The sequence below is a fragment of the Rhinatrema bivittatum genome, chromosome 16, assembly GCF_901001135.1.
Source record: "Rhinatrema bivittatum chromosome 16, aRhiBiv1.1, whole genome shotgun sequence".
Classification (NCBI taxonomy): Eukaryota; Metazoa; Chordata; class Amphibia; order Gymnophiona; family Rhinatrematidae; genus Rhinatrema; species Rhinatrema bivittatum.
In genome coordinates this window covers 15819335-15845748 of record NC_042630.1, presented here as the reverse complement: position 1 = coordinate 15845748, position 26414 = coordinate 15819335, and the positions used below count along the sequence as shown (strand labels likewise).

The following is a 26414-nucleotide window of genomic DNA, read 5'->3' as shown; positions in this document are numbered from 1 at the left end:
GATGCAGTCTAGATTATGGAACAGGCTGAGGAAATATTAATAATCAGTGGAAACACCTGAGACAATGAGAAGGGGTCAATAGTGCATAGGAAAATTTCTCACAGTCTTTGTATGTGCAAACTCACCTTATTGTATGTTGTATTTAATAAGTATTCCTCAGTAGATTGTACCTAGCTAGCAATCACCAGAACCAATAAAAGTTAAGTTTCACCAATCCCCCTTCCTCCACCACCCCAGCCCCCCAAATAATATCTTGATGAATCTCTCGCTGAGATTCAGGAAAATTCATCGGTATATATGTATATGTATTGTGAAAGTAATACATGAAGTCTCTCTTTTTCTTTCTTTCTGTTATCGCTTGAATATCGTTTAACAAAACATTGATTTCATGGAATATAAAATCAAGATCTCACACTTCAATATAAAAAACATCTCTTGGGCTCTCGTTTTTTTCTGATTTCCCTTTTTTTTCTTGTGAAAGAATATTTATTGATAATTGTAAAATAACAATAAAATATTTCAGCGAAAACATTTAATCAATGCATCAAAAAATATGATAATATTTATTTAAGATATATTTAACAACCTATCCAAAAATTGTAAGCGTGTACAGTACATATCAAATCAACCTAAAACAATATCTACAAGAAATATTAAAACATGACTGATTAAACCAAAATAAAATCAAAATAAGATAAACACAATTTAAAAAAAGCAATAATATCTCTCCCCACCATCCATAAGGAAAATTCATATTAAATAATACATTAAAATAAAAATAAATAAAATTCATTAAAATATAAATTCCTCATATACTGTATATTCATTCAGAAATCTTTGATTCAAAGGAGTTATTCTTAATTTACCATAAAAGAAGCTCCCATCTTCTTATTCCATTCCCAAAATGGTTTCCAGATTTCACTAATGTACAGTGCCAAATATTCAGTAAAGAGAACAAACAAGTTATCCTGCTACAGTTAGCCTGATAACCTGTCCTGAATATTTAGCTAAATATCCCACTGAATATCCACAATTAAAGATATTTAGCTACTTTCAGCTGGATAATTTTAAAGCTCACCAGATATCTTTTAATTATCTCTGGTTAGGTTTAAGGTTCTTTGGCTTTTCGTGGTTGGATGAATTTAGTCTTCATCGGCCGTATTCAAAAGAATATAGCCTGTTAAGTGAAGCAGAAAATATAACTGACTGGGAGTGTCCTGAGGACTGGGTTGACAATGTCTGTCCTAATGTATGATGTCCAAAACATTTAGCCAGTTACAATAAACGTTGGGGGTTTTTTTGCCTGTGGATGAAAAACTTCAAATACCCACAGTAAAGGAATATGCTTTGAAGTGACGAAATGCTGAATATAAATAAATAAATACATTGATTAAAAAAAAAATGTACTGCTCCAGACAGAAAATGAATTGTAACTACAAGGTTATAGTTTTCTTGCTTGACCTTCCATGGCATTGTCACCGACAACCCAAGGGACTCTAATCCTCAAAATCAGCCATCACCCTGGACAGATTTCTCACTGTGAATGACATGCTTTTTGCTTTTCCAAAAAGACCAAAGATTCCTACGGGGATTTCCTGTACTCCCATCAATCTAACTCATATTATTAATCCTATTTATCAATTTGTCCTCATAGAAACATGTCACTGGAACTCCTTTGTACAATATCCCCACATAGACAGCCCGCATAAACAGATTTCTCTCCATGGATGAAAATCTGCTTATTATTCCAGGAGGAAACTTGTGGAGAAATTAGTTACCAAATCATACCATTTTGCGACTAAAAGTGGGTGATATGGGTTAAGGAGAAACCTGTGATATAACCCCATTTAGTTTAATTTTAACATTAGGGGTCATATATCAACAATTTATCCAACTTAGAAAATTAGCTCCAAAGCTCAGTATTTCCAATACTGCTCTTAAACAGTTCCATTCTGGTAAAGCTTGTTTATCTGATCTTTATGAAGCCGAGATCTTAGGTAAAATGTTAATGTCACAACTAAGTAGGAAAATAGGTCAATAAGATGAACATTCTGGGGAGTCTTTGGCACGTTCAAGAATCAATAATATGGTGGTATCATGGACTCTGAACGAGCCCAGCCCCTAAAAACTGCATTAAATATGTGCGTCATTCTAGCAGCAAGTATGGACGAAAATTCCCTCTAATATTGTAATGTGAGTCCATCTTCCCCAGACCTTTTTCTAGACCGCTCATCTTCTTGACATGATGTTGGTTGTTTTAGATTCCTCTTATATTCTTGTGAGATTAAATTTAAATGAAGTCTAGAGATAAATGATCTAATATAGAAAATGTCCCCTCTGGATTCCAATGTATAAACATTTGAATAGTAGTAGTTAGCAATTGAAAAGACCTTAGATTAGATTGACACCCCCCCCCCCCCCTTCTCTGCTGAAACAGACTGAGATCTCCATTAGTCACTGAAAGATGACACATTGAAGTCTGTTCTGAAAGATGGAACGCTTCATTTCTGGAAGATTTTGCCGAAGGATTTCAACATATGGCTCAGCCTATCTTCCTGAGTCTGCCCTTAAACATACCTCGCTCCTGGCTTGGCGTTTTCAGGGTCCATGGGGGGGGGGGGATCCTCTGCCCGAGGCTGCGGCTGGGTAGAGGAACGAGGGAGATTCAGGAGGGAGCATTATTTACAAAAAATAATAATAATAATGGAGTCGGAGGGGAGTGGAAGCCATTCTGTGACCCCCACAACATTTTTTTAAATCTCTTCAGAGGGATTTGGGGTTGAGGATGCTCAGCCTGACGGGGTTAGTTATGAAATATTGGAGGGGGGGTTATCAGGCTGCAAATCCAAAGCACACATTTTCTTTTTAATACAGTGCCACTTAACCAGCTGTTTTCTTTTGAATGTGGCTGGTTAAGTCTGACGTTATCAGGCAAAAGAAGACCAGATAAAGTTATCCAGCTAACTTAGGCCTGGATTTTCTAAATTCGCAAACCTTAGATAATCCTGCGGTAACGGGGGGCGGGGAGGCGAAGCGGGGGGCGGGCCTGCAAAAGCGCCATCATAAAAGGTGGTGCTATTGGACGCGAAACTGGCTGCAAAAAGGGTCCTTACCTTTTCACCATCAGCGACGTCGTCGCGGAGTCCGCCCCGACTCCTCCCCTTCCCGTGCGGACTCCGCCCCGACTTAGCTATCGCACACGAAAAGGGACTTTTCACGTGCGAAAGCTTTTGAAAATGACCCCCTTAGCCAGAAACAAACAAAAATGATCTAAGTTAGCCCCAGCATTGTCTTTTCTTTCAAACCGGTTAAAATCTAGCTGGACAAGTGGCCCAATATTCAAAAACTTTCCATTTGCCCAAGTGACCAGTGAGTTATCCATCAAAATGGCTTTAAACATTGACCCCCAGTGAAAAGAGTAGAAAGCAGAGGCGGTAACTTTTAAACAGGCGAGGGGGGGTGCATGCGTGTGAGCTCGTCAGCCCGCATTCAGGAACGCGTCCATTTTATAACAGACGCGCATACATAGAACAGAATTGCATTTCATCCAGTGCTGCACAAAATGCAAAGATATCAGAAACACAGACTTCCCGCAAAGTAAAGAGCAGGAAAACTCATTATAATCCTGGGGGAAAGATGAGAAACAACAGCTAGAGCCACACAAGATGCGGGATGTTGCCACTTGGCCAGAAATGAAACCCAGCCAGGGACAACACGGACCAGCTCCAAGGCCCGAGACCTGTCCCTCATGTGTACTTTCTGTAACCTGGAACTTTACTTCACTTATTGCCATCTTGTAATTTTTTCCCCTACTTTTCCAACCATTTTATTGTAATCATTCTGTATACTGCATTGGCAACACCGAATTCTCATGCCACTGAAGTTTTCTGAATCAAGGCACACAGCAGAGCAGAGAGGCACACTGTGACATGGGAAACTGACATTTTCAAGTGTACATGCGCTATTAAAACCCCGCATAACTTGAGTGACTGCCCAAATAGCAAGTACGAGATACACAAAGGCATCTAATGCTCAGACTTTGTGGCTATTGATTTTCAAATGTACGAAGTCTAAAAGTGCCCCTGCGCACTGCAAATCTCCCCTCTTACCTACAGAGGGGCGGCCGTATCAATCTGTAGCAGCAAAATAACAACAAGGAGACTGGGATCACCTTATAGACTTCCTGAATTATTGAGGCATGAGCTTTCTAGGATAGGAGTCAGTAAGGTGTTGCCATCCTGTTTGTCATTTTGATCCCCATTATCTGCACACACCCAGCCCTGGAAGTGAAGGGATAAAATATTTTAAGAGCCGTGCTGCAAAAGCAGAAAAATATCTGAACCAGAAGCAAATGGGAGATGTTGTTCTAGTACCTGAAATCAGTATTGCTTGGCCGTATCCTTGTAGAGTTCAGACTGTCCGACCCTCCTGGTAACTCCCCAGGACCGGACGTATCACCGCAGTGGTGATTGCCCCCGGATCCTGCCCACATTTATACTTTTCCTCCCCGCCCTCTGACAGGGAGAGATCTCTCTCCAGAAATAATTATCCTGTAATTGTCTGTCATTTCTTCTAGATCCCATCGGAGGAGGAGGAGAGTCATTATTGCTGATTTCAGTTGATTATGAAAATGAAGGGCAGAAAAATGCAAAGCTGAGGCTCGGTGAGGGTTGGGAATGTGCAAACCTCTCAGTGATAATGACAATACTATTAGCATATTAGCAATTAGGATTTGTGCATCAGGCTGTATCCTAACAAAGCTGAAAATTCAGAAGGACAGCCATGTATGGGGTGGGTGAACTAGCTGTAATTTCTATTGTCTAGGTGGCATCAAAGCTCCCAGTGAGGAGAGGGTGGAAGGAATGGCATTATTGCATTATTTAAATTATTTTTAAGTAGCCAATGACCATTATATAAAGTGAGAGACAGAGAGATAAAGTGACCTTCCCAGGGTCACATGCACAGAGTGATTGATGAGAGCCAGAGATTAGATTTGAAGTACAAGATTATAGAGGGGCCCAGACCATGAAACTCAAGCAAAAAAATGTTTTACTTGTCCTCACTAAAAAATGTAGCTTGCGATTTTGAGATCGGATGGGGAGATGGCACGTGACCTTGCAATTGAATTTGTAAATGTGGATTGGTTTGCAGCAAGTGGAAAGCACTCATGGTAAGGCATACCTGGGGCTTTTAAAATAAAATCCACATGTGTACTTTCCCATTCCCACCCAAACCGTGGCCCTGGACCTGCCCCTTTCTGTCCAGTACTTGTAACTGCATTGCGGGGATAGGGCATTTTTACGACAGCCCCTTCTAGCTGTGTTAATCTGTTTTAACTCAGGTAGATTTGTTTGAAAATTTCCTCCCAACATGCATTCTAAAATGCTAGTAAATGTGCAATTTTTAAAATATGTCAAATTCCATGAGTGCTTTCTACTTGTAGCCTCTGCACTAATTTGAAAATAGAAATGTAAAGCAGGACATATTGTGGGTAGGGGAGTAGTGAATGGACTGTACCATTCTGTATGGCACTCCCCTCTAGGAGTGGCCAGAGAGGTTCAGTCCTGGGATTTGGGCAGAGAAGCCCGAGAAGACTCTGGTGAGAAAGTGAGGCCTAAGAGTAAGAGGATGGAAAGGAAGCCCGTCTCTTTGTCTCTTGAGACAGATTTGGAGTGGAGAGTCAGAGAAGTCCAGCCTCTCATCTTTCAAAAGGAGTCTGGAGCTTGGAGAAGGGTAAAAACCTGCTTTCTATCCTCAGTTTTTCCATAGAGTGAATAGAGAGGTCCAACGTTCCCTATGGTGGTGCTTCTGACAATTCATTAAAAGCATCTGTTCCTGAGGGCTCGTTCTGAGTTCTGTGTCTGAAGAAAGATATTCACAAGATTAACGAGAAGTGAGTCAGTGTCAGGGTCCCGCCCAAAGGTAACAAGCAGCATGGAGAGAAGGAAAAGGTTGCCCTTCCGGTGCTGTGATCCAGTGCTCCAAGAGTCCAGAGGAGGCCAGAGGAGATGCGGAGAGAAGAGTGCAGGCAAAAGATTCAAGCATTTGGATGTTCAGATACCAACAAGGGTCCTTGGGAGTTGTGGCGTACAGCATCCATCTAAGGGACTAAGGGGGTTCCAGAAGGGTGTTTCAGCAAGGATCAGTAACCCCTTTGATATATCTTGTTTCATGTAAACCGATTTGATATGACCCCTGTCATGAAGGTCGGTTTATAAAAAGAATTAAATAAATAAATAAATATCTCAGTAATTGCTTGTGGATTCCAAATGTTTTAAAGACTGTGCCACTTGCAACTATTTTATTAAAAGTGTTTTGGTAAAGTCTTTTAATTTTAGAACAATATACCTTGTGCCAAGTGTCTCCTTGCTGCTAGACCATCAAAACGCCTTCAGCCCTGAAGGTAATCCTTTCGACCATCAAAGAATCCATGCAAGAATTTGCAGGGTTGAGTCAGGATTAAGCCCCGATATTGATTGTGCTCTCCCAGTTATAGAGGGCGACAACATAGTACCTGGCAGTGTAATTTGGCAGCTGCAGTGTTGCCAGCAGGACCTCCCTTCGGCCCTTTCATAACTGATCTTCAGTTTCCGGGAGGTAGGAGGGGTTGCTGTTCGTAGTACTGCTGTCCATGGAGGACCTCTCTTACGGGTAAACATTTCTACCTTCTCCATGGACAAGCCATATGGAAAAGCCACACGACTGGTGACTCCCCAGCTGTATGGATACAAAAAATAACTTTTCTGTTTTCTTTTTGTATCTTGTCAGATTCGGGAAGATGAAGTCGCTACTTAAATAAAGTCTTGAGCATTACTTTACCGAAAGTTTCTGATTCCAACAGATTTTCATTTAAAAGATAATGTCTCGTAAAAGAACAACGAGACGACTGTGTTGTGGCTGAACATATTTCCTGTGCTGATACTCCATTCATGTCTGCTCTTGATTCTGCCTTAGCACGAATTTGATGTGTGGTTACTTTTGAGGACATTGCATTGCTGCCTGGGACTAACAGATGAAATACGTTGTGTTACACAATGATATGGTTTATTTGTTAACTGATTGTTCTATTCTATTAGTATCATGCAAGATGTATAGTCTGGATGTTTTTCTTATATCTTTTGTTTTTTTGCAAATAAAATATTAATATTATTCTATAATCTAAACTATGTAGAATGCTTTCATTCCTGTAGACTGGAATGTGGTCTTGGGTAAAAACAAAATTGGCAAAACTATAGATTGATTGATATAGAAGTGAAATACTACCTTTGGTAGACAGTTTGGATGTGTGAGTAGCAAAACTTTATTCGGAAAAAATTGCATATATGGTGTGAAAGTAACATGAGATTGAAGCTCACTTACTCTTCTAGTGGAAGTGAATACTAGTGAAAATATAACTTTCCATGTAAGCCATTTCAAATTTGCTATTTGTGTGGTTATGAAAAGTGATTGCATTAAAAGACATAAAACAACTTTGATATCCCATTGTGGCACTGGTTTTTAATTTGTTGGTTTCAAATGAAATAATCCTTTAAAAAATTTTGATATCAGTGATGTATGTGATACTGGATGACCCCTCCAGTGATCCTGATAGGCTGAAATTGCACTTAAGTGATGTACACCTAGTTTGTATCATTCTTACAAACTGAAAATAGCCTCATTCATTGCATTTTTGCATTAATTCAAAACAAATGGCATGCGCATGAAGGAGCACGGCAAAGGAGCTAACCTCTTTGTGTGCCCTGTCGTGCACGCCTTAAGGAGGTAGACTTTTGATTCTTTGTAAAACAAAATAAAAAAAAATAACACTTTAGGACTAAAATGTCCTTTAGATATTGATTCAACTTATCAGGTACATTTTCTCAACAACAAAGATTGGGGCATTTGTCATTTTTATTGTCCACCAGGCCAAGTGAATAATAGCTATGCGCCAGTCATAGATACATTATTGAACATTAGGCAAGAACTGAATAACATTCTAATATTAGGAGATTTTAATCTCCATGTTGATGTGCATCCTCATTCCTCTGCCTTCGAGGGTTTCCTCTCAGCAATGTATGCATTAGTGTAAAGAAATATTTCCTGATTCTACCGCCTTTCAACCTCATCTCATGGCCCCTCATTATAAAGCCTCTTTTCCATTGAAAAAGGCTCACCTCCTGTGCATGGAAACCTTTGAGATAAAAGAATATCTCTTTCATATCTCCACTATCCCGCCTTTCCTCTAGGGTATAAATGTTTGGATCTTTACGTCTATCCCCATTATGCTTTAGAACAAATTAAATGAATCAAGCAATCTACGAACCGAAATTCATGGGGAAAAATCTCCCCAAAAACTCCCAAAAATGAAAATGAATTGCTGAAAGACCAGGTTAATGCAGATATTGCATAAATTGAAACACCAGATGAAACTCAACATCATTTAGCAACAATAATAATCTTGAGTGAGTCGCATAAGAAAAAAAGAGATCTGTCGGGTCTCTAAGGCCCCTGTACTATGTCTCTTTGAGTGATCCAAGCTAATATATCGGAACCTACAGAATCCTCCAGTTTTCTTCAGGTACAGGACAATTGTACTGCAGAAAGTGACCATTTGATGTAGAATGAAGGAGTATTCAACAATGAAAAAAAAAAAGGACAGAAAGTAAAATAACTTATAGGTGCAAAAATGCAAAACGTAATGCAAACTAAGCACTACTTATTTGGCGACAGCAAGCCAGGAAAGTGTAAGGCTTCCCTCAACAGAGGCACCCTGGTCCTCTCAATCATTCACCCACATTTTTAAACATAAACATGACTTTTCAAAATGATTTTTTGTTGCATTTAAAAAACATTACTGATGACTATTATCGACCCAGAATAACACTATAGTTAAATGAATAAACTGAACTATTTTGAAAAATAGTTTTTCTGTTTAGTGCCTGTGGGTGAATGATTTATAGAAATGGGGTACCTCCATTGAGGGAGGTCGTACACTTTCCTGGCTTGCTAACACCCCATAAGTACTGCTTAGTTTGCATTATTTTTTGCATTTTTGTTTTGTTGTTGTTTGAATTCCTGTCCTTTTGTTTTCATTATTGAGCATTTGAATCTAGGACAGTGCACAGGTTTCTTATTTCTAGAGTGCTCTGAATGAAGGAATATAACAGATTACTAGATGGCCTTTATCTTCTTTTTCTTCCCTGTCCCTTTCCCTAAAAGCTGTTCCCTGGTGTTCATGTCCGGTCTCAACAATATGATGTAACACTTGGGTAAGAAAATACAAACAAGAATCCCTGCACTAGAAGAGATAATCCCAAAGACTTCCACAGCGACTGTGTTTTTCCCCTGAGTGCTCAGATAGCCTGGGATGAAGGACAGCCAGACGCTCAGGAACACGAGCATGCTAAACGTGATCCATTTGGCTTCATTGAAGCTGTCAGGTAACTTGCGTGCAAGGAAGGCCACCAGGAAGCTGACACATGCCAAGAGCCCCATGTATCCCAGCATGCACCAGAACGCAACATCTGAGCATTCATTGCATTGCCATATGATAATGCCAGTCTTCAGTTTCATGTTCCTCTCTGGGAAGGGAGGGCAGAGCAGCAGCCAGGTGGCACAGATGAGGACCTGTATAAATGTACAGGCAGTAACTGTAACAATGGGAACCCGGGGTCCCACCCACCCTCTCAAGTTACTGTTGGGTTTGGTGGCATTGAAGGCAATGACTACCATAATGGTCTTGGCCAACACACAAGAGACACAAAAGACAAATATGGTGCCGAAGGCAGGTTGACAAAGCAAGCAGGTTATTTGCTGAGGATCTCCAATGAACAGCAGAGAACAAAGAAAACTCAAAATCAGCGCCCCTAGGAGTAAGAAGGAGAGTTCTCGGTTATTGGCTTTGGCGATGGGAGTATCTCGGTACTTGATGAAAACACACAATATGGCAGTTGTGATGATAGAGCAGGAAATGGCAACAAGAGCCAAAATGATTCCCATGACTTCTTGATAGGAGAGGTATTCTATTCTCTTTGGGACACATTCACTTCTTCTCTCATTGGGCCACTGATCACTTGCACACTGCCAACAGATGGTTGAATCTAGAAATCAAAAAATCAGATATTCAGGATGCATGGCAAGATAAATGCTCCCTACCCGGATGAGAAGTTCTTTCTAGAGAAGCAACAAGACATATTTCTAAACTGACCATGGAAGTTCCTATCATTTATAGTTGAGCTTGAACTTATTTACAAATTACCTATTGCAGTGAAAACATCAGTCATTGAATGGGTGAAGTCATAAACTGGTAGTAATTATCTTAGCTATAGAAGCTAAGGATCTTCTACTAGCAATGAAAGAGGAATTGGTACTTGATGATCATCGAATTCTTTCTTAGCATTTCTACAGCAGTTAAGAATATTACTGGAGAATGTTTTGCTTGGTGCTGTAAATTCACCTTTTTTGCCTTCTCTGACAAGCATGATATTAGTCACAATGATTAAATAACTATTGATGCTCAAAGAATTCATGACCCTACTCGGGTAATGTTAAGGGCGTCATGTGTTCATCTTAGATCTGACTAAATCTTTTATTTACTTTCTTCTCTTGAACGGAACAAGAATCTCTGATAGTCAGTGTCTCTCTATTATTGTTTGAATTTAGTGGGTCATTCCAACATCAACAGATCATGGATCTATTAGTGAGGCCATAATGGCAGTAATTATTTGGATATCAAATTGTCCTATTTTTAGTTACATGGAATTCAACAAATACAATAATCCTGCACTGTATACCTACTACGTTAGAAATCTCCCCCTCTGCACATGGGATGCAGTCAAAGCAGCAGAGGGGCTGCCCCTGCTGAGCCGCCTTCCTGTACCCGGGGCCACAGCTTTCGCTGCATATGGAGCGCGGTACCTGAAAGTGGATGGAGAAAGAAAGAGGACATCTTTTCTAAGTCTAATCTATACTGAAAAGAGCATGAAAACAAATGTCTAATTGATAAGATGATAATTGAAGACTTCTGGGAAGGAAGGAAAAACAGCTGCAAGCTACTGGCACCTGCTTTTTCTGTAGGAAAAGTAAACATGAAGATTTGATAATGTCACCTACACTCATCCTTTCCCTCCTCCAGCCTAAGTTCACCCTCAGAACACCTTCAGAACACCTTCTCTCATTATGGCTAAAAGCATAGGTGTTCTGGATCAGTATGTGGAATTTTAGCCTCATTGAGGGTGGATAATTTTCAGATGGCCAATTAACATGGCAAAATGCTTTTTATCTTCATAAGCCATTTTGAAAATTGTCCTCCTCAGCACCGTAAGGACACTCAAGAAACCTTGTTTTATGCATATAAACAGGCTATTGAAAATTCCCAGGGGTTGTATGTGTAAAAGTATGTCAAGAGGTGATTTAGTGGGTAGTTTATTGCCCCCTAGAAGGTTGCATTCTGGGATTTGGACTTGGAGCAGGGACACCATCCTGCGCATACTTTGATTTTGGAAAGCATGCAGGTAAATCTACATGCTCAAATTTATACCTCAGGAGCAGATGCATGTCAGTTCTGGTTCCGCACGCACCCGCCAATTTTCAAAATAGACTCATCTGCATAAGTCTATTTGAAAATTAGGGTTAAAGTCTGTGTTTGCTGTAGTGTTTTGCAAAGCAAAAGAATCTGCAGGAGGGCTTGTACATGCTACAGACAAAAGGAAATGGTGGCGAGAGAGAGCGCGGTTAAGCAGAGGGAAGTAAGAAGTCTCATTTAACACCATCACATGAAGAGAAGGCATAGGGAAACCTGTTTAGGTTTTACGGGTGTCTGACTGACAAAAAATATCAGTTGACACAATGATGAGATGATGGGTAAGCAGAGTTTGAAGAAAGCAGTGAGGGGAGGCTGCATGGCTTGTTCAAGACACAATAGCGTTTGAATTCATATCTGTCGACTTCACAACGGGTTCTTAGACTATTCTAGTTCTTGCTTTGTGTACATTGGGTTTGTACCTCTGTGTATTGGGTATTCCATCGGATAGCGCTCATGTTGATGGACAACTCTTGACCTTTGGGTGCTCTAGAGTCAAAGCTTCCCACCTTCACAGCTTGGATGCTGCCATCGGAATTTGGTTGCCAGTTAACGATGTCATAGACAGCAGGAGGGTCGCCATTGTTGTCAAAGTACATCTCTTCTCCTATCTTGTTCACAAAATGCACCTTTTTCATGTAGTGTAGTAGCTGTGGATAAAAAACATTTGGTATCATAGTCATTTGATGGTGTAGGCAAGCAAAGGAGCAGTTTCTCATTTTACTCATTTCAGCATGGTAAAATTAATTCACTAGAAAGACCCTGAGCCAGAAGTTCAGGAAACCATAATCCTTTCTTTATTTATAGAGGATGACAGCAAGGAAAGCTTCCTCAGTCAGCCGTCCCACCAATATGTCTCAGTTTTGTCGTGGAGATCCCAATATGAGGGCTATGAAGGTATAATGACTAAACAATAATGTTTTATTGGTTTATTACATGTAGAGTCCACCTTGGGACAAAGGCCATGCTTACTTTTCTCCTCTGGGCTTTTCATCAATGCTGAAAATTAAAAGTATGGTTGTACTTTCCCTTTTCAAACATACGGCAGGTACAAAGTATGAGTGGTCCCTTCCAGCTGCTTTTTCTGTGGGTAGAATTTTGCTGGCAAAATACATAGATTCGACAATGCCATCTGTACCTGTACTTGTCTTCCTCTAAACTAAACATATTCCTGGGCATTTGGGGTGTGTATGGGACAATGTTTTGTTTTGTTTCATTTCTAATTTCTTTCATTTTCTTTTTAACATATATTGTTTTGTTTTCTAATTTTGTTTTTAATGTGCACTATTTTCAGTAGTATGCAATGTGTAAAAATGTACACTAATTTGCACTGTGCAGGATTGGCAGACTGAAAGGCAACAGTGCACCACAGTTCTCTCTAAGACGAGCGCGTGAGCGATAGCTCATAAATTTCGGAGCATTGATCACAGGTTTTACATGAACGCTCACATGTGCAAGAGAATAAATGAGATGGTTGAAGTGAATCCCGTGTTTTTAATTTGGAGTCACACAAGAGCATGGGGTACAGAGGAACTGGTGAGGAAGGTACTGTTATGAGCGCGCGCGGGCGCGGTCGTCGTAAGCGGGTGGTGGTGAGCCCTTGGGCCACGGCAGGACTCAAGGAGGAGCCCCAAGCCACACCGTGGGAGCTGAGCTGAGCAGGCATGGTGAGCCAGGCAGGCAGAAACAGAAGCAGGGAGTCCGACCCTCAGCCGGACCTGCATGCCCATGGTAGCCAACACGGGGAAGTTGACTAATGAACGGTCCTCCGACTGTTCCCGGCCCTTTCGGACCTGCCGCAGGGAACGGCAATGGGCAGCAGGCCGGTCAGAGGCGAGGGCAGACAGAGTCCTTAAACAGAAGACATCAGACGGGGCAGAAGCAGGCTGAAGCAAGACGGAGACATCAGGACAAGGGCTGAAGCGAGACACAGGAAAGATCCAGGCGAGCAGGAACTCCGATGCTGGGATACTCACATCCAAAGCCCCCTCAGCTGGCAGAAGCTCAAGAGCCCGTGGGACGAATCCCTCCTGTTGGCCACTCCAGGGCCCAACAGGACAGAAGGCTCAGGAACCAGACGAGGACGTAGGTCAAGGCAGAGACAGGAAGACATCCGGGCAAGGGCTGAAGCAGACACTGTAGACAAGGCTGGACGGAAACATGGCACTGTCCATCAGGGCGCCCTACTCAGCCCACCCGTGGGACTGAGTCGCGGACCACCCTGTCCCAGACGCGCCCTACACAGCCCAGGAAGGCTGGTCGCGGACCACGCTGAGAAGGAGGGTGCAGGGAAACTCCAGGCGAACAGGAACTCCGATGCTGGGATACTCACATCCGAAGTCCTTACAGCTGGCAGGCACAGGAACAAACATCTAGGCAGAGACACAGGACAGGAACCCATCAAGGCATAGGCGAAACCGGGGGACCTGGATCGGCAAGGTTACAGACGACTGTAGAGCCCGATCCGCAGGCCCTTTGCAAGTGAACAGAAAGTCCTTAAGTACTGGAGGTAGAAGGCAACTCCCTGGGAGGAGCTTGCCAGGACTGCCCACCGCTGGTCCTATAAGTCAGGTGGAGAGCTGCGGGCCAGCCCCTAGGAAAGGGCATCGCCAAACAGGAAGTCCAAACGCTGGCAAGCAAGCCACAGGCACAGCTAGGCCTCTCAGGCCCTGGAGCAAGTCCCGGATGGAACACAGGCGAGGCCCAGGCTTCAGAGCGGCCTCTGGAGGAAGGTAAGAGACCTCCTGTAGCGCAGCAGCAGGGGGGATCGCAACAGGTACACCCAAGGCCTATCTCCTTGAGAGATCTTGCCAGTTCTATGGGGGAGAAGATAATGCAGGTTACCGTATATATATTCATTCTAGCCACATCGGTGAGGAAGCATATTAGGCCATGTTAGCCCAGTGTAGCTGGCACGTGATACCTTATATTGGCCTAACATGCAAAGTGAGATCAAAGACTTTGTCTGCAGTTGTCCTAACTGTAAAGAATATGGGCAGAAGCAGAAGAAGGAAACTATGATGTTGCATGACATAACAATATGGCCTTGACAGATTCTCAACATGGTCTTATTGAACTGTGCAGGGAAAGAGCTCCTCTTGAGAGCTGAAAACTATCCAGGCTTCTGGGAAACTGAAGTGCTACCAGATATGTCTGCAGAAGCCATGATCAAGACTTGCAAGATACAGTTTGCATGTTATAGTCACCAAATTGAATGATTTCACATAATGGACCTCAGGTAACATGCATGCAATTTAAATGGTTTGCTGCTGATTGAAAGTTTGAGCATGTCACTGCATTACAATGGTACCCACAAATTAATGGCAAAGCTGAATCAGCTCTGAAGATAAGGAAAATCTGTGCAAGAAAGCAAAAAGGGATGACAAAGACCAGTGGATAGCTACACTGCATTGAAGCGACACAGTAACAGAAAGCATGAACAGTGGTCCAGCACATCACCTGAAGAAGACTGAAGACATCATTGCCAGTAGCCAGCCAACTACTTGAGCCCTATGTGAAATGAGATATATCGGAAAGGCTGCTACATATGCCTTTAAGTCAAGCTATGACATGTCTCTTAGGGATTTGCCTGAGATAAATATTCTTAAGCCAATCTGCATGAAACCATTACTGAAATATCAAACAAGCCACTGGAGGCTGGGTACCAGCATGCAAAAGGTCACACCATTCTTCTGTCGGGTGGGTATTGAGGGAACTCTATCTCTGTAATCGTGTTGTTCTGGGAGTGGCAGAGCAGCCTGCTTCACAAGGCTGCTCTGGACAGCACACACCTGGCTCAGCTGAAGAGCCAAGCATTTCCTCCTATGCAAGCACATAACCAACCATAGAGAGTAGAAGGTCTGTAGGGAAAAACATTGATGGGCATCCTGAGCAAGAAGCCACACCTGTTAGAGGTTTGGGGCAAAGTATGATGGCCAGGAGAGATAACAGCCTGCCGATGCCACATCGTGAACAGCAACCACATGCACAAAAAAACCCTAGCTACACTCTCAGCGAGCAACTCTCAAAACCTCCTAATTGGAGCGGACTGGGAGGCAGCTGGAAAAAAGGCCGTTCACGTCGCTGCTCATAATTTGAAAATTCCCCCAAGCGCGCATGGATATTAAAATCAGGCGCACATGTGCACGCGGACATCGTATTTTATAACATGGGCGCGGTGACACACGCATGTTATAAAATTGGCGCGTCCATGTGCACGCGCCGGGAACCGCGCTCCCATGGACGCACGCACGCAGGTCTTAAAATCGACCCCGCGCTGAACAAGGAAAAGGGAGATGTTACAGATGCTAACACAGATTTATGCCACCTTGTGGCTGATTGTTATATCTCACTGTTTTCTACTTCCTGTCTCTTTTAGTTTACTCTTCTGTGTTGCTTGCTGGGTAAGAGAGTGAACAAGGCAACTATTCAGTAGCATCTTTCAGTTGTTTTTATTTCTACATATGAAACAAGCTTGATCCTAAAGGTCTTATTGCTCTGGAAGAACATTGAGGAAAGGGATAAAGAGATTTTGTGGGGGTGAGGGTTGGATCTCAAAAGCTTTTGCTGGGGATGTATTAGGAATTTTTAAAATTACATGTTAACAGTGTGCACTAAGCTGATTATTGCAAAGCAAAAACAAAACAAATGTAACAAAATGTTGTTGTTTTCTCTTTTTGTTTTTAAAAATGAAATGAAAGAGGCTGTCATTGACATTTCTTATAATTATTTGAAACAAAATCATATCCCTATCCAGTATGCCTCCTCTTATTGAGGATAAAAGTATTCACATTGTGGATGAGGACACAGACATTTAGCCATAGTAGGAAAGGGCATTTTTCAAACAGCCAATTGGCATGAATAAAATAGGGTTTTTCTGCAGATGTAAAGTGTCCTCCCCATACAAACATTACACTTACTGCTGTTTCTTACCTGCCAAGGTTTGAAATTCCTTATGTCCGCGCACGTGTGATTGATGAAGGGCCCTTCCCCTGGGACACAGGACAGCATGTCATGAAGACCATGGGCCACAGAGTAAACTGCATTGTAGACATTGTAGCTGGTTGTCATGTCAAATTCAGGTGGAATTTGACCATTAAACTCTTTCAGCTTCTCAGCACCTGTGCACATGATCATGGGTGTGCTGACATCCATCGTGGTAAAGCTGCTCTCAAGATCAGGCCATTGACACCTGAAGATCTCCTTCCATAATAGTTTGATAAATATGTCATGTGGAGATGTGGAAGGATGAAGTTTGAGGAGGAACTCTTTAAATCCTGGCATCTTGCCTTCATGAACTGCAAATCCAAGGGTGCCACTCATAATATCAGTGTATTGTTTCTTTAAGAGGTGGAAGGTGCTTGACCAACCATCAGAGGTGATCCAAACCTTGCCAGTAATGTTTGCTCTGGATAGCTCCTCTACCACAGGCATGAAATAATTATCTAAAGAATAAACCAGTATGATTTTGGCAGATGATTTCTTGACCACCTCCAAGATGAGCTTGAGATCCAAGGCCGTAAAGACTGTAGGGAATGTTTTATGAAAGGCAATGCAGATTCCCAGCTTTAAGAGCTCCACCTTCAATATCTGAGATCCAAGAGTCCCATAGTCTCCTGCACTGGATAGTAGCCCCACCCATGCCCAGCCAAATTGGGCCACCATCTGGGCCAGTCCCAGAGCTTGGACATCATCACTGGGAAGCATCCGAAAAAAGGATGGAAACTGGAACTTGTCACTCAGCACTGGACTCGTTGAGAAATAACTTAACTGAAAAAGTAGAATATTCATTGAAGGGGAAGAAAAGTCAGATCTCCTAAAATACATGGAGAATTTTCCAATATTCCAGTATTATTGAGATTAACATCATTTGTTTACAGCAATTTGTATTCTGCCCAATTGCCAGCACATCTGTTCTAGATGGATTACAATATGTAAAATCAGAACAATAAAAACAAAACAATACAAACAAGGAATCAGTAACAGCAGACAAATAAAAATGAAACAGAAGTACAATGATGAAAATGAAGCAGTAGTAAAACAATGAGAAAATAACAGTCTATTCAAGTGTAAAAGCTTCCTTACAAAATGGGCCTTTAAAAGTTTGCAAAAAGACATAAACAGACATGACATAGCTCAATGGAAAGGCTATTCCTAAGAGCTGGCACAGCGTGAGTGAAAAGCAAGGTGGCTGTTTTCTCATAAACGTGCTGCCTTTGCTGATGGAAAAGTTGATCACTGTTGACTGGCAGAGTGCAAGGTATGGGAAGGACAATAATTCACTAATAATTCCTTCAAATAAACATGACTCTCCCTGTGCAAGAAGACCTGGTAAACCAAAGTCTAGATGTTAAACTTCACCATCTGCTCAATCATCATCCATTACATAAGTGTATTTTGTACCATTTTTATATTAACTTAGAGGTAAAGAATCAAGAGAGGATCCAAGACAGAAAATAAAAGGAGTTTGATCATTTTGAAAGGGTTGTCTTATGTTGTAGAGCTAATGTAGTGGGTTTTGTTCTCAAGTAAGTTTTATTTTATGTATTCCAGTAAAAAGGGGAATAAAATAGAAGTGGGGGTGTATTACCATGCACCTGGCCAGAATGAACTAACAATGAAACGCTAAAAGAAATTAGAGAAGCTAACAAAATCAACAGCACAGTAATAATGGGTGATTTCAATTACCCCAGTATTGGCTTGGTGAATGTTACATCAGGACATTCTAGAGAGGTAAAGATCCTAGATGAAATAAATGACTGCTTCATAGAGCAGCTGGTACAAGAACCAACAAGAGAGGAAACTATTTTAGACCTAGTCCTTAGTGGAACACAGGATTTTGTGCTGGAGCCACTTGGCAACAGTGATTACAACATTATCAAATTTGACTTAATAACTGGAAGGCGCACACTAAAGAAATCTACTGTGATAGCATTTAACTTTCAAAAAGGTGACTATGATAAAATGAAGAAAATAGTTAGAAAAAACTTTAAAAAACCAACTGCAAAAGTTAAGAGTTTAGGACAGGCATGGACATTGTTTAAAAATATCATCTTGGAAGCCCAGACCAAATGTATTCCACACATTAGAAAGGTGGAAGGAAGGCTAACTGACTACTGGCATGGTTAAAACGTGAGATGAGAGAGGCTATAATATCTAAAAGAGCATCTTTCAAGAAATGGAAAATGGATCTGAATGAAGAAAACAGGAAACAGAATAAGCACTGGCAAATCAGTTGCAAAGCATTGAAAAGAAAGGCAAAGAGAGAATTGAAAAGAAGTGCGTTGTGGAAGCAAAAACTGATAATAAAACAATGTACAGGTATATTCGAGGTAAAAAGCCTGTGAGGGAGTCAGTTGGACCATTAGATGATCAGGGGGTAAAAGGAGCACTTAGGGATGACAAAGCCATAGCAGAGAGACTAAATGAATTCTTTTCTTTGGTATTCACTGAAGAATATGTAAGAGATATGCTCATGCTAAAAAAGATATTCAAAGGTGACGATTCAGAGGAACTGAAACAAATCTCAGTGAACCTGGAAGATGTACCAGGCTAAATTAACAAACTAAAGAGTAGCAAGTCACCTGGACCAGGTGGTATACATCCCAGCATGATGAAAGAACTGAGAAATGAAATTGCAGACCTGCAATTGGAAATTTGTAAACTATCAGTAACATTGTCTAAGGTACCTGAAGACTAGAAGGTTGCCAATGCAGTGCCAGTTTTTAAAAAAGGATCAAGGGGTGATCCAGGAAACTACAGACCCGTGAGTCTGATGTCTGTGTCAGGCAAAATGGTAGAAATTATCATAAAGAATAAAATTGCTGAACATATAGATAAGCATAGTTTAATGGGACAAAGTCAACATGGATTTAGCCAAGGGAAGTCTTGCCTTACAAATTTGCTACATTTTTTTGAAGGCGTAAGTAAACCTGTGATAAAGGTGAGCCAGTTGATATAATGTACCAGGATTTACAGAAAATATTTGAGAAAGTTTCTTATGAGGCACTTCTTAGGAAATTAAAAAGTCATAGGAAATGGGCTGTGTCCTATTGAGGATTACCAACTGGTTAAAAGAAAGAAAATAGAGAGTAGGGCTAAATAGTAAATTCTCCCAATGGAGAAAGTTGAATTGTGGAGTGCTCCAGGGATCTGTTCTGGGACCGATGCTTTTTAATATATTTATAAATGACCTGGAAATGGGAATAACAAATGAGGTGATCAGGTTTGCCAATGACACAAAACTATTCAAAGTTGTTAAATCACAAGAGGATTGTGAGAAATTGCAAGAGAACACTGAAGAACTGGAAGACTGGGCATGCAAATGGAAAAGTAAAATTATTGTGGACAAGTGATGTACTTAGGGAAGAGTAACCCAAATAATGACCACACAATGCAAGGTTCCATATTAGGAGTCACCACTCAGGAAGAGGAACTAGGTGTCATCGCTGATAACACATAGAAACTTCTGCTCAGTGTGCAGCAGCAGCCAAGAAAGGAAATAAAATACTAGATATTATTAGCAAAGGAATAGAGAATAAACCAGAGAATATCATAATGCCTCTGTATTGCTCCATGGTGTGACCTCATCTTGAGTATCGTGTGCAGTTCTAGCCACTACATCTCAAAAAAGATATGGCAGCATTAGAAAAGGTATAGAAAAGGGTGAACAAGTTGATAAAGGGGATAGAATAATTCCTCTGTAAAGAAAGGCTAAAGAGATTAGGATTCTTCAGCTTGGAGAAGAGATGGCTGAGGGGAGATATGTTAGAGGTCTATAACATTAAAAATGGAATGGAACAAGTAAACGTTACTCAGTTGTTTGCTCTTTCAAACAGTACAAAGATCAGAGGACACAATTAAGTTACTAGGTAATACATTTAAATCTAAAAAGGGAAAATATTTTTTTATCATCGTATAATTCAGCTCTGGAATTCGTTGTCAAAGGATATGGTAAAAGCTATTAGTTCAGCAGCATTTTAAAGTTCCTGGAGGAAAGGTCCATTAACCATTATTATGGTAAGAGTTGCAGAAATCCACTGCTTATTCTTGGGATAAGCAGCTTGGAATCTATCTACTACTTGGGATCCTGCCAGGTACTTGTGACCTGGCTTGGCTACTGTTGGATACCGGATACTGGACTTCATGGAACTTTGGTCTAACCCAGAATGGCAAGTCTTTTCTTATGGTTTTTATGTTCTTATTCCCTCCATTTAGCACAATTCTTCTCAAAATTAACAAAATAATATAGTAAGATAGCAATGACCAGATGGCCCATCCAGTCTGCCCAGCAAGGTTCTTAGGGTAGTATCTGCCGCTCCATGCAGGATACCCCCATATTTCTCCGTGCAGTTACTCCCAAGCCTTATGATAAGGGTAGTGGTATTTACAATCAATCAATACCAAGCAACTGTCAAACGGATAAATTATTGCTAGCAACATTTGTACTGGGTGAGGAGCCTTTTTGATCATCCAGACAATGCTGCTTGATATTCTTTGCTTTGCGCCAATTTTTTTTTTTGTTTGTTCATTGGTCTATGAGTGCTTGTAGGAGTCTTGGGCTTCACAACCACCATTATTACCACACCACTAACCCTGTGGCAAATTTCAAATAAGGTTACCATGTTTTACCTGAGTGTACTTGTAAAGTCCTAAGAACCTTGCCATGGAAATAGAAGAAGTGGAACTGGATTCTCCAATGATGGCCGCCAATGAAGTCTGGCTTTGGCACCGATAGTTCAAGATGGGCTTCTCCTGCCCTGTCAGCATCCATGCAGTGCCCCTCAGAGCTCTAGTGATTGAGTAGCAGGTGTCAAAGATCTGGAAGCCCAGGCTGATGTTGGGGAGTAGAGTTTGGTTTTGGTTTATTTCACTAATGGAGAACATCATGGCTTGCACCCAGCTATATGCCTTAGTGTCTAATCTGAGGAACAAATAGAATTCCACATTTAGATGGTATTTCCAATGATGTAAGGGTAATAATTACCTTTGGTTACCTCAAGTCTTTGTGTTTTTGTTTTATGACTTCCAGATTATATCTGCCTAGTTTTGTAGACTTTGTTCTCTTTATCTTCTAACAAATTGCATTGAGAGCTTTGTCTTATCAATTCCCTTAAGGAAGTTGGAGTTCCAGTCCCTGGCTAGGGCAGTGTGATGCAACTCAGTCACCTACTGTTGACCCTAACGTACAGTATATGTCTAGTAGCATTAGAAAACTAATTGTGGCAGGGATCCTTGCCTGTCCGTAATATTTTTCCACAAAGTATTGTTCTGGCTAGGAGCAGAGGGAGCTGTTGGTTTTGGAATTCCTTCCATTGCTTTAACGCTACCTTTTGGGTAGCTTTTAGGGTTTATAACCCCTGGGAGTATGCTCAGTGGTCAGAGGAGAGACCCGAGGAGGGCAGAAGAGACCTGAGAAAGGAAGGAGGGACACAAGAAGGGAAGGAGCTGAGGAGAGAGTCAGGAGAGCAGCTAAAGATCAACCTTTGATTTTAAGTGAATCTTGTGTTGGTGAAAGAAGGAAGAATTTTGCAGAGCCAGTTTTTGAGATTCATCCAGAGTCTCTAATGGAGGAGGTTTGACTTTTTGGAGATTTGTATGGAACCTTGTCAGAAGAGAAGGGTTCCCCCCACCCATGTCTCTCTGAAAATTGGGATCAGAAAAATATATTTTTGCCTGAACTTGTGCAACAGCAAGGGTGAAGAGGTTTTCCAGAGATTTTTGAAGGATGAAAAAGGAAGAGAATCAGTTATTGAAAATTAGGGTTACAGGGAAGTTTTGGGGAGTTTGGAATCCCTTTTTTAGCTTTTTCAGGACTTGGTGACTATGTCTCCCACTGGGTTTCAGTGGAGGATGGAGTTAGCACTCCAGTTTTCTCACCCTCCCTGGTGAGGATATGTTTCTCAGGATGAAGGTGCAAGAGGTGGAAGGGAAGGGAAGAAGAGATGGATGCACAGAGAAACCATTTCTTTTCTATTGCTCTTATTTATGTGATCTTGGCTTGGATCATTTTCTTTAAGTTACAGTAAAGACTATCTTTTAGTTGAACCCCAACTATGGACTCCAGTATTTTTATTGAGTTTTACCTTTGTGTGGACTTACTAGGGGATGGATGGACCCTTTTGCGACTCTTGGTTTCTCCCCTGTTGTTTTAATTTTGGCTTCCCTGCTTCTATTTTTCAGCATCTGGAGCCTCCCAAAGATCATGGACCTACAGTGTGAAGCGGTCACTGAGATAAGTGATTAACAGCACCAGGGGGGCTCCGGAAGAGAAATCTTTCTCCCCATCTGGACTTGAACCCAAGACCTAAAGCACCCCTTAGTCTAGGATACAGCACCAAAGCGATGGGCCCCGCTACAAAATTAATACTTTAGTAGTAGCAGATCTTTGACTGATTTCTGAAGGTCAAGCTGTGCTTAACTGCTTTTGGCATCTTTAAGTGAAGGGAATAGGTATCAGATATAACAGTGCTCAAAAAATATAATCTACAGGCGCTTGGCCCACAATGGGCTTCAACCAGCATCATATAGCTGAGCACAATGTTTTCACGTCATTTACTTATTTTCACCTACCCATGTATTTTACTAACTAACTTTATTATTTCTCATTCTCTTTAACAAAAAATTCTTTTTTTTTGTATATGTAAGATAATTCAAAGCTACTTATCTTTTTAAACAAAAAAAACCCACTCTTTTTACCTCAAAAGCCTTCCCAAATGCTCAGCGTTTAACCCTTCCCTACACTGAGCATTGGGAAGGCTTTTGAGGTAAAGAGAGCGGGATGATTTGTCTTACATATACAAAAAAAAGAAAAAAGTTTTTAAGTGAATGAGAATGAGAAATAACAAAGTTAGTAAAAAATATAGTAGGTGGGAATAAATAAATGTCGTGAAAACGTTGTCCTCAGCTATATGATGCTGATTGAAACCCATCCTGGAAAAGTCTGTAGATTATATTTTTTGAGGACTATTATATCTGATACCTTTTCCCTTAATAGTGGTTGGTGGCTTCGGTTGATATATTTTTTCCTGGAAGTTGAAATCCGAGGCTTAACTTGCTCTGTACATATTTGGATTTAACCATTAAATGAAGACCAGGTGAGGATCTGATGAGGCAATGAAAGCAAAAAATGCAAAGGCATAAACTTGTTTTACACAGAAAAGAAATAGACTAGATCAAGCGTTGTGGTTTATAGCCAGCAAACTGAGGCAGGTTTGATCTGGGAGTCATAGAACAGAGATACAATAAAGAAGGTGATAACCTCAAGGAGTCAAGGAGCTGGGACACACATAGACACAACGAGAATCCATGAAGCATCACAGAGCACATGCATACACACACAAACACACACATTTGCCACCAGGGAGTTACAGAGCAGAGACATACACACATACAGACACACACACACTGTCAGTATCCAAGGAGAATCTCAGATCAGAGACACACAAAAGACTGCGCCTATAGAGATCATTCTTACACAGCCAGGAGACATTTAGAACAGTGCAGGAGACAAAAGGCGAGCACAAAAAGCAGGCATCTTACGTATCGCAGAGATCGGGCTGTCCAATAATCTGATTATCTGATTGCAGCCAGTCGATGTGCACTGGAATTATTCCTCCAATCAGGATGTCCCCGTCCTGTGCAAAGCCCACCTCTTTCTGGCTCTGGAGGGTACAGCCCGGGGACAGGGAGAGAGCAAAGCAGAGAGGAGGGGGCATCGCCAGCAGAAGCATCAACTCAACAAGCATCATGACGCTGTCTGGCACGTGGGACAGAATGTGGGAAATATTAGTAACCAGTGGAAACACCCGAGACAATTACAAGGGTTAAATGGCACATAGAAAAATATTTTTACAGTCTTCCTAATAATGTGCAAGTTCCGGTCTGTGGAAACAGGTCACTACATCATATGTTGTATTTAAGGACTATTCCTGGGCAAAGCCAATGAAAACTTAAGTTTCACCAAACTCGCCTTCTCTTTGACCCCCCCCCCCTCCCAAAAAAAAAATATATATATATATCTTGAGGAAACTGTGTTGTGGCTCTCTCTTTTTTTTTCTTTCATGGCTAGAATATAAAAAAAAAATAAAGAAGATACAAAATAATAATTTCATGGAATTTAAAATCAAGATCTAACCCGCCAATATAGAAAACATCTCTTGGTCTCTTTTTGTTTCTTTTTTTTTTCTTGTGAAAGAATTTTTATGAATAATCAATTGATAATATATTTCAGCAAAATATTTAATCAAGGCATCAAAATATGATAATATATTTTTATTTAAGATATTTGTAACCACCTATCTAAAAATTGTAAGCAAGTAACCAATAAACATACATATCAAATCAAAATAAAAAACTATGTCGACCAGATATGTTTAAACAACAACCTCTATAACCAAAGGAAAACAAAAAATAAAATAAAAACAATAGAATTTTTCAAAAACCCAACAATAATATTGTTTCTCACCATCCACAAGGAAAAGTCACATTAATTAATAAAATTAAAATAATTAAAATGAATTAAAATATTAATTCCTCATATAAAGTATATTAATTCAGAAAGGTTTTATTCAGAGCAGCCATTCTTAATTAACCAGAACAAAAACTGCCATCTTCTTATTCCATTCCAGAAATGGTTTCCAAATTTTACTAACTTTACAGTGCCAAATATTCAGTAAGCCAGCGAACGAACGAGTTATTCAGCTACAGTTACCTGAATAAGCTGTCCCGGTTATTTAGCAGGTAAATGTCCCTCTGAATATCCCCAATGAAAGATATTCAGCTACTTTTAGGTTGAAAGTTACCCGGCCTGATGTGGTTGGATAAATTTTAGTCTTAGCTGGCTGCATTCAAAATAATATAAGCAGGTTAAGTGAAGCAGCAGTTAAACAAAAAAAAAAAATTCTGACTGGCCGGGTGTGTCCTGAGAACTGGGTTAAGAATGTGCCCCCTAATTTATAACATCCACAAATTTTAGCGGGTTATAAGAAGAACAGTTTTTCTGTCTGTGGATGAGAAACTGCAGTCCTAATGCCCCAGAGATGGAAACCGAATTGAATCCTAGCGAGAGGTTCACAACCTCACCTGACATTTTGTGATGTAGCCTCCAAGGTTATGGCTTTGACTTGTTTTGTCCTTGTAGGACATGATCACTGACACTTCGGAGAGGTTTAGGGATGGGGTTGGCAATTCTCAGCCTGGCAGGCCCAGTCATGAGATGCTGGAGAGTTGTTATCAGGCTGCAGACCCACAGCCCGCATTTTTTTTTTTTTTAATACGGTGCCACTTAACCGGCTGTGTTCTTTTGATTATGACTGGTTAACTCTTACGTTATCGGGTGAAAGAAGGCCAGATAACTTTAGACCTGCTCTGAGACAACCCTAACTTAGCCACATACAAATAAAAAATCATCCAAGTTAGCCAGATAACTTAAACGTGTCCTAGTATGCCCCAGGATTTACTTTTTTTTTTTTATCTGGTCAGATTTTAGCTGGATAATGACTTATCTGCCTAAAATCTGGCTGGACAAGCGACCCAATGTTCAAAAATTTGCCATTTATCCAAATAACCTGTGAGTTATCCAGCTAAATGCTTTTGAATATTGATGCCAATGAAAATACTAAAAAACAAAGGGGTAGATTTTATAAATGTACGCCCGCGCATACTTTTGTTCGCACACCAGGTGCAAACAAAAGTATGCCGGATTTTATAAGATACGCGCGTAGCCGCGCGTATCTTATAAAATCCGGGGTCGGCGCGCGCAAGGGGGTGCACATTTGTGCACCTTGCACGCCGAGCCATGCACGCGCTGCCCGTTCCCTCCGAGGCCGCTCCGAAATCGGAGGAAACTTTCCTT

At 41.0% G+C, this 26414-nt stretch overlaps 1 protein-coding gene across 1 annotated transcript; it reads right to left on the bottom strand.

Annotated features, from left to right (window-relative positions):
- Positions 1 to 9150: 9150 nt before the first annotated feature.
- Positions 9151 to 24306, bottom strand: LOC115077422 (extracellular calcium-sensing receptor-like). The gene is made up of 6 exons (XM_029579711.1): positions 24101 to 24306; positions 21191 to 21482; positions 16493 to 17329; positions 11983 to 12210; positions 10773 to 10896; positions 9151 to 10079 (listed from the first exon to the last, which is right to left on the bottom strand). The coding sequence occupies exons 1-6, from the start codon at positions 24304 to 24306 to the stop codon at positions 9151 to 9153; spliced, it is 2616 nt and encodes an 871-aa protein (XP_029435571.1).
- Positions 24307 to 26414: the final 2108 nt, after the last annotated feature.